Below are 12,818 nucleotides of genomic sequence, written 5' to 3' on the forward strand. Positions count from 1 at the left end.
AGCACAGCTAGTTTATGTACCTCAGTGTATCGGCACATGGTGCGTGTGTTCTTAGACCAGGGTTTCAGCACATATGTGCTTTCAGGTCTGTTCCTGTCGCCCTTCCCTGGCTCCTTGACATTTGCGGCTCCCTCTCCCCTAAAAAAGCAAATTTTGAGGCAGACATTTGTGTACTGCTTTGTATAAAACCATATGAAGATCTTGGGGGCAAGGAAGAGTCAGACCGTACATTTTTTTGTATAGAATCCTTTATTTCTCTTTTCCTAAGTACTTAAAATATCAGAAACTTTTATATCAAGGGAGTGTGTGTTTAGAGAGTCAGTAGGGGTGCCTGGGTGGCTCAGTGGGTTAAGCCTCTGCCTTCAGCTCATGTCATGATCTCAGGGTCCTGATCTCAGGACCCTGGGATTGACTCCCGCATTAGGCTCTCTGCTTAGCGGGGAGCCTGCTTCCCTCTCTCTCTCTGCCTGCTGCTCTGCCTGCTTGTGATCTCTCTCTGTCAAATAAATAAATTAAAATCTTAAAAAAAAATAGAGTCAGTAAATTATTTCTTCTTTCTGTCCTACAGGTGATTCCCCCCCACCTATTTTTAAGATTTTGTTTTTATTTATTTGACAGAGATCACAAGTAGGCAGAGAAGCAGGCAGGGGGTGGGGTGGGGGGAAACAGGCTCCCCGCTGAGCAGAGAGCCCGATGTGGATCTCTATCCCAAGACCCTGGGATCATGACCTGAGCCGAAGGCAGAGGCTTTAACCCACTGAGCCACCCAGGCACCCCCCTTTTGTTTTTTTAAATTACTATAAAATAAAACTGACTTTGGCGGGGGTGGTGGTGGGGTTTCTGTGAATTTAACACCTGTACAGCTTCGTGTGACCACTGCTGCAGTCAGGATACAGAGCAGTTCCCTCGGCCCGAAACCTTGGGCTTTTTCTGTGTAGTCATGCCTTCCCCTGCTGCAGACCCCTGGCAATCACGGATGTGTCCTCAGTCCCTCACTATTTTGCAGATGTCGTGTAAATGGAATCGTGTAGCATGTAACCTTTTAGACTGGCTGCTTTCCTCACAGTAGCGTCCGAGGTAGGTGTTTGAATGGTCCATTCCGTCTGTGGCTGAGCTGTTCTCCCGTGTAAGTGCATTCCCTGCTGCCACTGAAGGACGTCTGGCTGGCCTCCAGAGCTGGGCCACTAGGAATGATGCCCCTCGAAATCTTTGTGGCAGCTTTTATGTGGACGTGAGTTTTCCTTTCTCTGGAGTAAGGTGCAGAAGTGTTGGATCATGTGGAACAGTATGGTTGACCTTACGGGAAACTGCCAGATGCCTCCCCGGGCGGCTGTGCCATCATGCGTCCCTCATCTGTGCCTGGAGAGCCAGTTGATCCGCAGCCTTGTCAGCACCCTTACAGGTGGGCAGTAGTATCTTACTGTGGTTCTGATGTGCGCACACCTCACAGATGCTGGGCAGACAACTCTGCCGGTGTTCGTTTGCTGTCTCTGTGTTGTGCTTCAAGTATCTGTCCGAGTGTTGGGTTGTTTTATTGCTGTCAAGAGGGGAGCTCATTATCTGTTGGGGACGCACGTCCTTTGTCAGGGAGGTGACGCACATGTGTTTTCTCCTAATCTGTAGTAGTCCTTTCTCATAACGGTGTCCTTCTGGAGCAGAACCGTTCAGTTTGAAAAGCGAAGTCTAGTTTGTCAAAGTGTTCTTGTATGGATTCTTCGCCCCACCACACGTGTTTTCTTCTGAAAGTCTTAGAGTGTTACATCTTATATTCGTATCTGAGATCCGTTATGAGTTAATTTTTGTGTAAGTTATGGGGTTGAAGGGTTTTTTTTTTTTTTTGTGGCTTGTGGATGTCCAGTTGTTCCTGGACCATAGGTGGTAAAGACCATCCCTTTTCCGTGGAATGGCTTACTCCTTTGTCAAGAACAGTAACATTTGTGTAGGTCTGTTACTGGGCTCTCCTGTGCCATTTGTGTGCTCATCCCTTTGCTGAGACAACACGCCCTGTCATTACTCTGGTTGCCGTATTGATTACTGAAGCTTTAGAGTGAGTTTAATCAGGTGGTGTAATTCCTCAGACCGTGTTTTCTCCAAAATTGCTTTATTTGCTATATTCTGTTCATTTTTCCATAAAAACTTAGAATCATCTGTAAGTAAAAAAAAAAAATCTTTGAGGTTCATGGGTGGCTCAGTGGGTTGGGCCTCTGGCTTTGGCTTGGGTCGTGATCTCAGGGTCCTGGGATCGAGCCCCACATTGGGCTCTCTGCTTGGCGGGGGGCCTGCTTCTGTCTCTATGCCTACTTGCGATCTCTCTGTCAAGTAAACAGATGAAATCTTAAAAAAAAAAAAATCTTCAGGAGTCTGATTGGAATTGTGTTCAAACATAAAGATGAATTTGTGGAGCTGGTATCTTGACTAGGAAGGAGTCTTTCAGTCTGTGAACATGGTGTCCTGTTCTGCTGACCCTTCCATCTTGAATGTCCAGTTCTCACAGGAGATGTTGCTTGCGCACAGCAGATGGTCGAGGTCTCTACTGGTTTGTAGATGGAAGTGTTTCCTCCCCATATTTTTTGTTTTTGTTTTTTAAACAAAACCAGATTTTCTTTGCTGTTCTCTGGGAAGCTAGTCTTCCTCCCAGGAACTTTTAAACAATTTCTGTGGCCACTAGTGGTTTAAAAGGTATTGATTGTGACTGTTTCTTCATAGCCCTGTGGGTCCCCTAAAAAGGCGGTTGAGGAGCAGGTGTGGTAAGTGGTAGTCTCCTTGCACCAGTGCGTAAAGAAACCAGAAACAACTTAGTGTTCTGTCCTAGGTTGCTGTTTATTTTTTTGTTTATTTTAAAAAGTTTGTTCTGTGCCCAACGTGGGGCTCTAACTCTTGACCCTGACCAAGATTAAGAGCCCCTTGTTCTGCTAACTGAGCCAAGCAGGTGCCCTTCTAGGTTGCTGTTTGTGGTTTTATTCAAATAGAGTTACCTATTTGAAATGGCTCTTTCTGGCTACTCTTTTTTTTTTTTTTTTTTTTTAAAGTTTTTAATTAGGACAATCGAGAGTGCTTAAAATCTCTCCTCTGCATTTGACCTCATCCCCAGTCCCTAGATTCCGTTTTAAAAAAATCTAGTTCTTAAGAAAAATCTGGACATTTAAGAAGTTGCTGCCGTTTGCCGAAGTGTAACCAGACTTTCCAGGCCACACGTAGTCCGGGACTGTTGTAGGACTCCCAGTCTCTTCCAGTTCCAGATGTGCTGCTGGTGCGTCTCCTCCGCACTCTTGGGCTGAAGTCATGCCTTAGGCAGGACTTGGTTTGTACCTTTTATACCCCGGGTTGCTTTGCTCTGTGTGTGTGTTTACTTCGTTTGAAGGTTGTACATGTTCTCTGAACCATTCATACAAACAATACAGAAGCAAGGAGGCAAGGAAGAAAGACTCCGTTCCTCAGAAGGAAGCGCTGTGTACCTAATGTATGTAGGTCTTCGTTGGTGACCCCTCTCGGGGTGGGCATTCCCCCTTCCTCTAGTTCACTTTCTTTAAGACTGCCTGAGTGAGAGTGGATATCCACACGTAAGTGAATTCTGTTAGATAGTTGAAGTTTAAAAATACCAAAATGTTGAATACTCTTTTTAGAGAAAAACTGCAGAAAGTGGGGCAAGTGTGTTCCAGCTGCGCAGACTCTGTCGTTCGGGGTGCACGTCGCTCAGTACGCGGAGCCCTTGGAAGTAGTTGGGATTGTGGAGCTCTGTCCCCGTACAGAGCGGCCCGTTTCTGTTCCGTTCTGTCTCCCCAGTATTTTTGTTTGTTTGTTTAAATATTTATTAATTAGAGAGTGGGCATGAGCCGGGGGTGGGGGCGAGGGAGAAGCAGGCTCCCCCCTGAGCAGGGCTCAAGGATCATGACCCGAGCTGAAGGCAGATACTCACCGGACAGCCAGCCCGCTGCTCCATCTCCATCTTGTTAAATACAGCTTCCTTAACGTCTAATTCACCTTGTACTTCACTCATTTCAGGTACAGTGCAGTGAATTTTTGCATAAAAAAGTTGTTTTAGTTGTGCAGCTGTCACCACAGTTTTGCAAGATTCCTAGGCCAAAAAGAAACTCTTGCAGTCCCTAGTCAGGACCCCTCCTGCCTTCCCCCCTCCCCCAGGCAACCGTTAATCAGCGTCCTATAGATTTGCCTGTTCTGGACACGTTGTACTGTATGTAATCCTTAATATGCCTATAAGTGGGCATTTATGTTTTTAACTTTTCTCAAAAAAATGATGCTTCGGGGTGCTTGAGTGGCTCAGTCGATTAAGCATCTGCCTTTGGCTGTCATGATCCCTGGGTTCTGGGATCCCCCATTGGGATCCCTGCTCCGCGAGGAGTCAGCTTCTCCCTCCCCCCGGCTTGTGCTTTCTCTCTCTATCAAATAAATGAATGAATAAAATCTTAAAAAAGAAAATGGAAATGGTCTGTGTAGCGTAGATCTTTGGGGATGAATGCTGGTTTTTCTTTAGAATAGATTCCTAGGAATGACATTCGAGTAAAAGGGTATTTGGCTTTTTGGTTTTAATACATACAGCCTTTGGGTCGAATAGTTGACAGCCGTTTGACACCGCTGATTTTGTGAGACCCTCCGCATCAGTGGGCATTTCCAGTATTTTTCTCTGTTAATTTGGTAGATAAAAAGTGGTATCACCTTAGTTAGGGAAGTTGAGCATATATATTAGGTGTTTGTATTTTTTATGAATTTCTTATTTGTTGTAGTTGGGCTGTTTGTTGAGTTTTAGGAACTGTGTGTATTCTGGATATTAATCCTTTGGCCATGGTGTGATGCAAGTACTTCCTACCTTAGTCTTGTGGCTTTCCTGAAGCTCGGTCTCTGCTGGGGATGCCGGGACTTCCTTTTCTTTCCCACAAGTGGTTTCTTCTATACAAGCTAGCAGATCATGCCGTTTCTCTTTTTCTGTGGAACGAGACGGTATGTGTGCACCAGCGGCGCGGACATAATTATGGGCTCTTCAGTCGTGCAGATGGTAGCCCCTCTTGGTGCCCGCCGGCATTCACACCAGTCGCCAGAGTGTGTGATGTGACTGGCAGGGCGATCCTCTTGGGAACTGATGATTTTTGCATAATCAAGCCAAACTGGAGGCCCCAAACAAATGTTTTCATTTAAGGAGCACAAATTCATATGTGACTGTCTTTGGGGATTTTATTTTTATATACCTAATTTAAATCTGGATTATTTCAGAGTGTAGAGCTGTCTGTCAGGTCCCAACACAGTGGGTCTGCTTTGAACTGTCAGGCCCCGTGACTTAGAGAAGCTGTGTGGGCACTGCCTTTGGGCCCTGCAGTGGCCCACCAGAGGTGGAGGACCAAGGAAGTCCCTGGTCAGTAGGACAGGACTGCCTCCTGGAAGTCACCGTCATGGGAGTTGCATGTGGCCAAATTGTACATAAAATCATACAAGCCATAAAACCAGAGCACTTGAGAGTAGCGGTGTTAAGCTGTGGTTTCGTTGTTTACAATGCTGCCAATCTGGCCACCCAGTCTTGAGGAGCCAGATAGTAATAAACAATAATAAAACCAAGCCACCTCATCCACATTCTCTGGAATGGCCAGAGGAGCTCCTGCCTGTGTTGGTCAGGACAGGCTCAACCAGATGGGTGCTTGGGGGTGGCAGCCCAGGTTTGAGCATTGGGACCATCTCAGGTTGGGCAGCAGAAGGTTTTATCTTTTGTAGAAGTGCCCTGAAGGTCAGGGGCGGCTTGCTGAGACAGCGGGAACATTTTAAAAATTCAGAGTCCTTATCGTAGCCTTCAGGGCCCTCCATGGCCTTGGCCCTGCCTACCTTCTGTCTGAACCTCATCTCCCACCTTTTCCTTCGCCCAGTGCCCTTGGCCCTGTTGGCTCTATCCAGAGTGTGCTTCTCTAGGGCCTCTGCCAGCCTGGCTCCTTTTCATTCGGTGGTCTCCACCCAGATGTCCCCTCTTCCTTCAAGGCTAGTGCTCCTGTGGCTCCGTGACTGTGACTGTACTGTGTTTTCCCCTCTGTTGCAATTATCCTCTCTTGTCTCCTCCCCCAAGAAGGGGAGCACCAGGACACCCCGGGGCTTATCTCTCTGTTCCTCCTGAACCCCAGAGCCCAGCCCAGCTCTGGGCACATAGAGACATTTGATAAGTAGGTTGACTAAAATACTGAGAAGGGAGCTGGCTCTGCCCAGCCCCACTGGAAATGCAAGCCTTTGCCTCAAATTATTCCTGCCTGGAAAAGGCAGTGTGTGCAGCAAGGAAGTAATTAGAATATTGTCTTAGTTGGTAGTTACCATAATTGCTGGCGCACAGGGCATGCTCGTGTTCTAGGGAGGTAGGTTGAATCCTTGGTCATGTAATGGGAATGGATTAGAAAGCATCTTTTTGAAGCTTGATTGAAGTTTTCCATCTAGGACTATATTCAGAAACTGCTTCTGAGAGGCTCCACTTTCCTTGCAAGGCAGAGAGAGCAGTCAGGGAAACATGTTTCCTCATGGCGCCCCGGCGGGTGTGGTCTTTGTGACTGGGGAAGCAAGTGTGGCATATGGCCTCTGCTCCTGGTCAGCACCCGCTTTTTGCAACCCAGTGGCTGTGGCAGGTGGTTACCTTCAGGAGCCACAGAGTCTTGGAAGAGAGAAGGTCAGTTGTGGCGGGGCTGTGACGAGGGTTATTGGGACCCACTGTCCTCACTTTATTGTCTCCTTGGGAGACTGTCACCTCCTTGTGACTCCCAGGTACTGTCCAAGGTCTGGAGGTGGTCCATGGTTTTGCCTGAGGCCCTGTGTTGCCTTGGAAGAATCCCCTAGGAGGTGTGGGGTCGACTCCCCCACCCTGCCCCCAGGCACCCACGTACTCTCGTTTGCCAGGAGCGCTTCTTGTATCTCAGAGGTTCTGCTTTCTTGGGGAGTATGCCATCTTACCACCAGTGAGACCCTGGTTTGGGGGATGCCCTCTCCCTCCCCTGCGAGGGCCTCATCAGGGTTGCCTCCCTGCTTGCCGCTTGCTGGGTCCCACGCATCAGTCGCCTGCTCTGTCTCTTGGACTGCCTCCCTTTATAGCTAGGCCCAACGACTGCACTCTGCCTCTTATTGTTGGCTTCTCAGCTGTCACTTTGCTCCTCTCAGTGAGCTTAGAGCTAGGGCCTGCATGTTAGCATTTATTCTGTGGACCAGAACATCAGCACATGACTTGGATTTGAATTCTGCAAAGGAAGAGGGAAGGAGCTGTGTCTGAGCGTTGGAAGAGCTCTCCTGAACAGAGCCGGACGGTGTATAGGACTTGGGTCATCTGATGGATCGCTCGGTGTCATTTGGCAGACTTGTGGTCTTAGGTGCTCTGCTCTAAGGGGGCAGAGCATGGGGAAGAGTTTGGCTAACTGCTCGAGGGGAGGGGTCCAGTGCGTTTGGGAAGGATGACCTGGTGACAAAATGCAGGAGGACAAAAATCACAATACCGATGGTCACATCACTCAAGTGGCAGGAAACAAAAATAGGTAACTGTAGGCAGTCGTGGTTGGGGAATGGTTGAGTAAATCTCGGCCTGTTATGGTGCTATTCAGAAGTAAATTTCTGTGCATATTATTGTATACCGACTTGGGGTAGCTCTAGTTTATTCGTGTGGTGTGAATACCATTTTTTGTTCAGGAGAAGACGCGTGTACATTGTTGCATATGCGTATATGGGAACAGTGAGGGCGCCTGGAAGGGCGTGCGTGAGACAGCGGGTTCCTTCATGTTAGGACTGGGAACGGAGGAATCATCACCCCTTACTCATCTCTGTACTGCTCGCCTTGCTCCTGTGAGGTTTCTTTCTTTCAAATCCATAGTAGAAATAAATATAGAACCAGGACTTGTGCAAAAATGTTGATAGCCCCTTTACTTTGTAATAGCCTCAAATTGAAAACAACTCAGATGTTTGCAGGTCAGATGGTGTGTCCTGTCCCTGCCGTGGAATCCTCTGAAATACAAAGAAAACAGTTGTTGACCTGAGTCTCAGGGAAGTTATTATGCTCAGTGACAGAAGGCATTCCAAATGGTTATATACCTTGTTCGTTTATATAACATTCTTGAAATGAAAAATTATGGGAATGGAGAAGGTGTGTTGTTTCCAGGAGTTAGGGGAGGGGCGTGTGCACAAGGGGTCTGGGGATGGCTATGAAAGGGCAGCCCAAGAGTCCTTGTGTTGGAACTGTTCAGAGTCTTTCCTGGGTGGACACACCCACCCACGTGTGTCTTAAGAACGCAAGTGAACAGGAATAGGATTAGTGTGTTGTGTCACCATTGGTATCCTGGTTATGCATTGTACTCTGATTTTTGCAAAGTAGTGCCGGGGGATCTGGGTGAAGGGAGTGGAGCTCTATTGCTTCTATAATAATTGTGAAGCTACACTTACCTTAACAGTATGTTTAATAATGAAGTCAGGGTGATCTAATAGAAATTTTCAGGGGTATAGGTTTTGTTGGGAGTAGGCACTTAATAAAGCATATAAAGAAATTCAGCCTTCAAAGCAGCATCGTGCTGTGGCACCTGCGTGGCTCAGTCAGTTTGGTGTCCAGCTCTTGGTTTTGGCTCAGGTCATGACCAAGGTGAGGTGAAGCCTGCACTGGGCTCTGCACTCCCCAGGGAGTCTGCTTGATGTTCGCACTCTCTCGGGTCCTCTCCCGTGCCCGCTCGTGTGCGAGCTCTCTCTCTTACATAAATAAATCTGTATCATCATCAACAACAGAAAACGGCACTGTGCCTCTTTACTCAGGACTTTTTCCTTCTTTATTTCTTCCTGACTGGTACCTCTGGGTTCACTTGGGGCCTCCATCTAACTTGTACTTTATCTGAGGAGTGAACACTCCTTCTGGAGGACAGACCATGTGGGCAGAGCTGGGCTTTTAGAGGAAGAACGGAGAATGGTCCCCACTGGGGGCAGTGCCCCTCACATCCAGCTGTATAGCCTTAAGCCGCTGAATCCATTGGTAAAGGGAGCTTGTGGTCATCACCTGAATGTCTGCACTGGGCCCAGCACTCAGTAGGGGCTCAGTAAATGGAGTTACAGACTCATGAAACACTTGAAGCAAACTTTACATCCTGTTTGCTCTTCAGGTCCTGCTTCAGCACAGACCCAAGCTCCCTCTTAGGCTGCCCTTTTGTGCCTTGAATTGTATTGAGAATTGCGGGCATGCTCTGGTGCCTGCTTCATGTTGAAACTTTCCATATGGAAGATTAACATCAGTTACATTCCTTGCTTCTTCGGCTTAAGGGTGTTTTGTTTTCTCTTTTTTCAACTGAACTTTTAATTTGAGATGATTTTCAGATTCACAGGAGAGATGTAGTTCGTGTGCTGTGTGCCTGTGATCTAGATCCTCCACTAGTTTCCTCCTCTGTTAGCAACGTAGATCAGCAGCTAAGGAACTGGTAACCCAACTCCTGACTTCTTTTTTTCCCCTTTCTTTCTGGACCACTTTGCCTTTTGGAAATGATTATCTAAATTGATGAGGTTGCTTAAATATGTTCCTTGTCCCAAACCCAAGAATTCTGTATGTGTGTGTTGGGGGGGCTTTAAAAAAAAAAAGAATGCTGAGGTAGAGCTCCTGGAGATTCTATGCAGTCACTCTGATGTGGACGAGAGAACCCCCCCGCCCCAGCCCCGGCAGATAGCACTGCAGAGCCATGCAGACATGGCGGGCAACCACAAGCTTGGACGAGAAGGTGACTTGGGGCAGGGAGGGGTTCAGGTGGGGGGTCCATAGGCACTAATGGATTTCCACAACCAGTACTGACATTTCTGAACTATCCTACTGAAATATATTTGGGGTTCTTAATTAAGAAATCCGTATGTAGGAAGATACTGGTGTTCTCATTTACCATGTGAACTTCTACTTGATGTAACATTCCTTAAAATGGGTGCCAGGACCAGAGACAAGGGGAGGAGGACTGAGCAGCGGCCAGAGGGCTTTTGACTTGGAATTCCAGGTGAACTGGTGGAGTTGGGAGTTTAGGCGGAGTACGCTGCGTTGGCGCTCCGTGTGCTCTGGCCTTAGACTGAGCTGTGGTTTTGCTCACTGCGTTGGATCCCTAGTTGGAAGGTTTGAGGAGGAATCGGGGGCCTGAGCAGAGACTGGATCTGGGTGTGTGCTGGGGTCTCTGTGGTGTAGGCAGCACCGGGCAGCAGTACATAGCCATCGTAGTTAGAAGCCTGGGCGGTGGTTTGTCCCCTCAACCCCCAGCCTTGTTGGGGAGAGGTGTGAGTAATCTTTGTGAAGTGACAGAAGATGTCAAAGCCAGCAAATTGAAAAATCTGCTTTGTTATTTCATCCAGGAGTGGGATTCAGCACTGTTAGCGCCACATCATTTCCATAGCAATGGGCCAGTGTTCTTTGTTGAGTAGTCCTGTGTTATGACATCACAGATGGAAGTCGGTGGGAAGGGAAGCTGAATATGAGTGGCCGCCTCAGGAGAAAGAGGAGGAAAATCTGTAGGCTTCGTAACCAGCCACGTTAGCCTCTTCTGTGTGTTTCTAGTCTCGAGAAAAGGCATTTTGTGTCCTTTTGTATATATATAAAACTGGACCTCTGATACTGTCACAGGGTTTGGCATCAAGAGCTTTACTAGTCACACGTAACGGAAATGATCTTTGATTGTATTTGAGTGTCATAAATACATTTTGGAATAACTCCCCTCCCTTCCCCCAATATATGGCATATTTCAGACTTTTTTTTTTTTTTTTTTTTTTTGAGGCATGCCCTGTTGTCCTTGGTGCTTGCCAGGCATGTCCCCAATCTTATTGGAGACCATTGTGTGTCAGAAAATGAGCGCTCTGGTTCACAAATGGCCAAATGAGAGTTCACACATTTGGGGAAGGTCCAATCAGATGGGACATAAAATTCAGGAATAGGATCACTTTATATATAGTGATAAATTCATATACACACACCAATCTTGCACTTCTCTGATGATAATGAAGGCAGTCTTAACCATTGAAGATATTTCTGGAAGTCGAATACAGAAGTTTTGTGGGCTTCAGGTACTTTCATCATTGAATTCAGGTCCAGGGATTTACTGTTTCTTAATTAAATTTTTAATCCTCTTGCTGAACTAACTCATTTATGAGGAGCTTTTTTTAACTGGATATTCATTCAGTCCCTTAGGAGCTAGACTTGAGTTGCCAGCTTTTTCTTCCAAGGCCCCATGGCAGTTGGTTGGGAGCTTCATGGGGCCTGTCTCTGGCCAGATTGCTCATGTACGTGAGAGGGACCTAAGAGGGACTTCTTTGTCATTTCATAGCCACTGGCCTGACCAGCATCTCCATGCTTGAGGATGGAAAAGAGCAAATCGATCAACACAGCACAAATGTGTAAAAAGTTTTGGATATTGCTTAGGAGAACCCAGTTCATACGTAGAACTCCATTTATTTTGCCTTTAGGGACCAACTGCAGAGAAATCCTGTCTTAATTAACACTAGAATAGGATGCCTCATTTATAAAATACTAGATTTTTGTCAGTCATTGCATTTAGTTAATCCTACTTCTGAAAAACTGTGGCCCATTTCCCCCCCACCCTACACCATAAAGTGCTGTGGATATTGATCCCTAGATCTTTTGAATTGATCTTAATTTTTTTAAAGATTTATTGTAGAGACTCAAAATCTTTTTAAAAAATAAAAAAAGAGAGAGAGAGAGAGAGCATGAGCCCGTGGAGGGCCAGAAGGAGAGAGAGAAGCAGACTCCCTGCTGAGTGTGGAACCCAGGCTTGATCCTATGACCCTGAGATCAGGACCTGAACCAAAATCAAGAGTTGGGCACTTAACTGACTGAGCCACTCAGGCGCCCCACCTTGATCTTGACTTTTATTATTACTATAACTTCCGGTGAAAAAGTACTCCAAGACCCTTAAAGATAGTCTTGTTTCAGCTATAAACTGAATTCACTTGGATCTCAGAATCTTTAGGATTATGAATCAGTTGGGGAATTCTGTGACCCGCTGTAGTTCAGACTGCTTATGTCTACAAAGCATCCTAGTTTTAGGTGTGATGCTGTTTTGTATACAGAGTTTATTTTTGAATCATGCATGAAAAGCCATATTTTAAGGCAATTGTAGTGGGACAGATTTGAACTGAGGAACTAAGTTAAAATACCAAGCCTACATCAAGCAAATTATTTTAAGATTTATGGTGCATTCGTGTGGTGTGAGAGTGTGTATAGTGCTGACTCAAGCTACTGCTGCTTCTGGAGAGCCTCTGAATAGTTGATGTGTCTTTCCTGTGTTTGCTTATCATGTAAAGGGAAATGAGAATTTATTTGTTCTTATTCCAGCATACTCTGTCTCTTTTATAATAGAGGTTACACATGTGATGATGTTTATTGCTTGGTATCTTTTTTTTTTTTTTTTTTTTTTTAATTTATAGCTTAGAGAACTTTCCATATAGGTACATTGAAACACTGCTTTTATAAAACACTGCTGCATAATACTCTATTGGTGGAATGCGCCATAATTTATTTCATAGTCCCTCATAGGGGTTTTTCCTCATAAAATACTCCTAATGATGGTTTGGTGTTTATTTAGGAGGATATATGTGGATAAAGTACATTTCAAAATGCCTTTTTAAAAATGTTGCTTTTTAAGCACATGTTTTAGAGTTTGAGCTAATTAAACATCAGCAAAAAGAATTTCTTCTCTCCACTCCACTTTGTGTGTGTGTGTGTGTGAGAGAGAGAGAGATGGTTGAGGGACCAGTTCAAAAATGTATATATGTTTGTTTTTTTTAAAAATAACTTTAACACAGTTGTTAAATACATGTATTGATAGTTAATAAGACGAGTATCA

At 45.8% G+C, this 12,818-nt stretch overlaps 1 protein-coding gene across 2 annotated transcripts in view; it reads left to right on the forward strand.

The window, feature by feature from the left end:
* The window catches only part of USP7 (ubiquitin specific peptidase 7), a 62,399-nt gene that overhangs the window by 16,050 nt on the left and 33,531 nt on the right, over window positions 1–12,818 (forward strand). Inside the window, exon 1 of one of the 2 annotated variants that reach the window (XM_032326885.1) lies at window positions 9,602–9,704. The exons of the other annotated variant lie outside the window; for it this stretch is intronic. Within the exon in view, the coding sequence (XP_032182776.1) occupies window positions 9,674–9,704 (31 nt within the window). The 5' untranslated portion in view covers window positions 9,602–9,673. Of the gene's footprint in view, window positions 1–9,601; window positions 9,705–12,818 lie in introns of those variants that run through there. 2 annotated transcript variants of the gene reach the window in all.

This window comes from Mustela erminea, chromosome 20, assembly GCF_009829155.1.
Source record: "Mustela erminea isolate mMusErm1 chromosome 20, mMusErm1.Pri, whole genome shotgun sequence".
In the NCBI taxonomy this organism is placed as follows: Eukaryota; Metazoa; Chordata; class Mammalia; order Carnivora; family Mustelidae; genus Mustela; species Mustela erminea.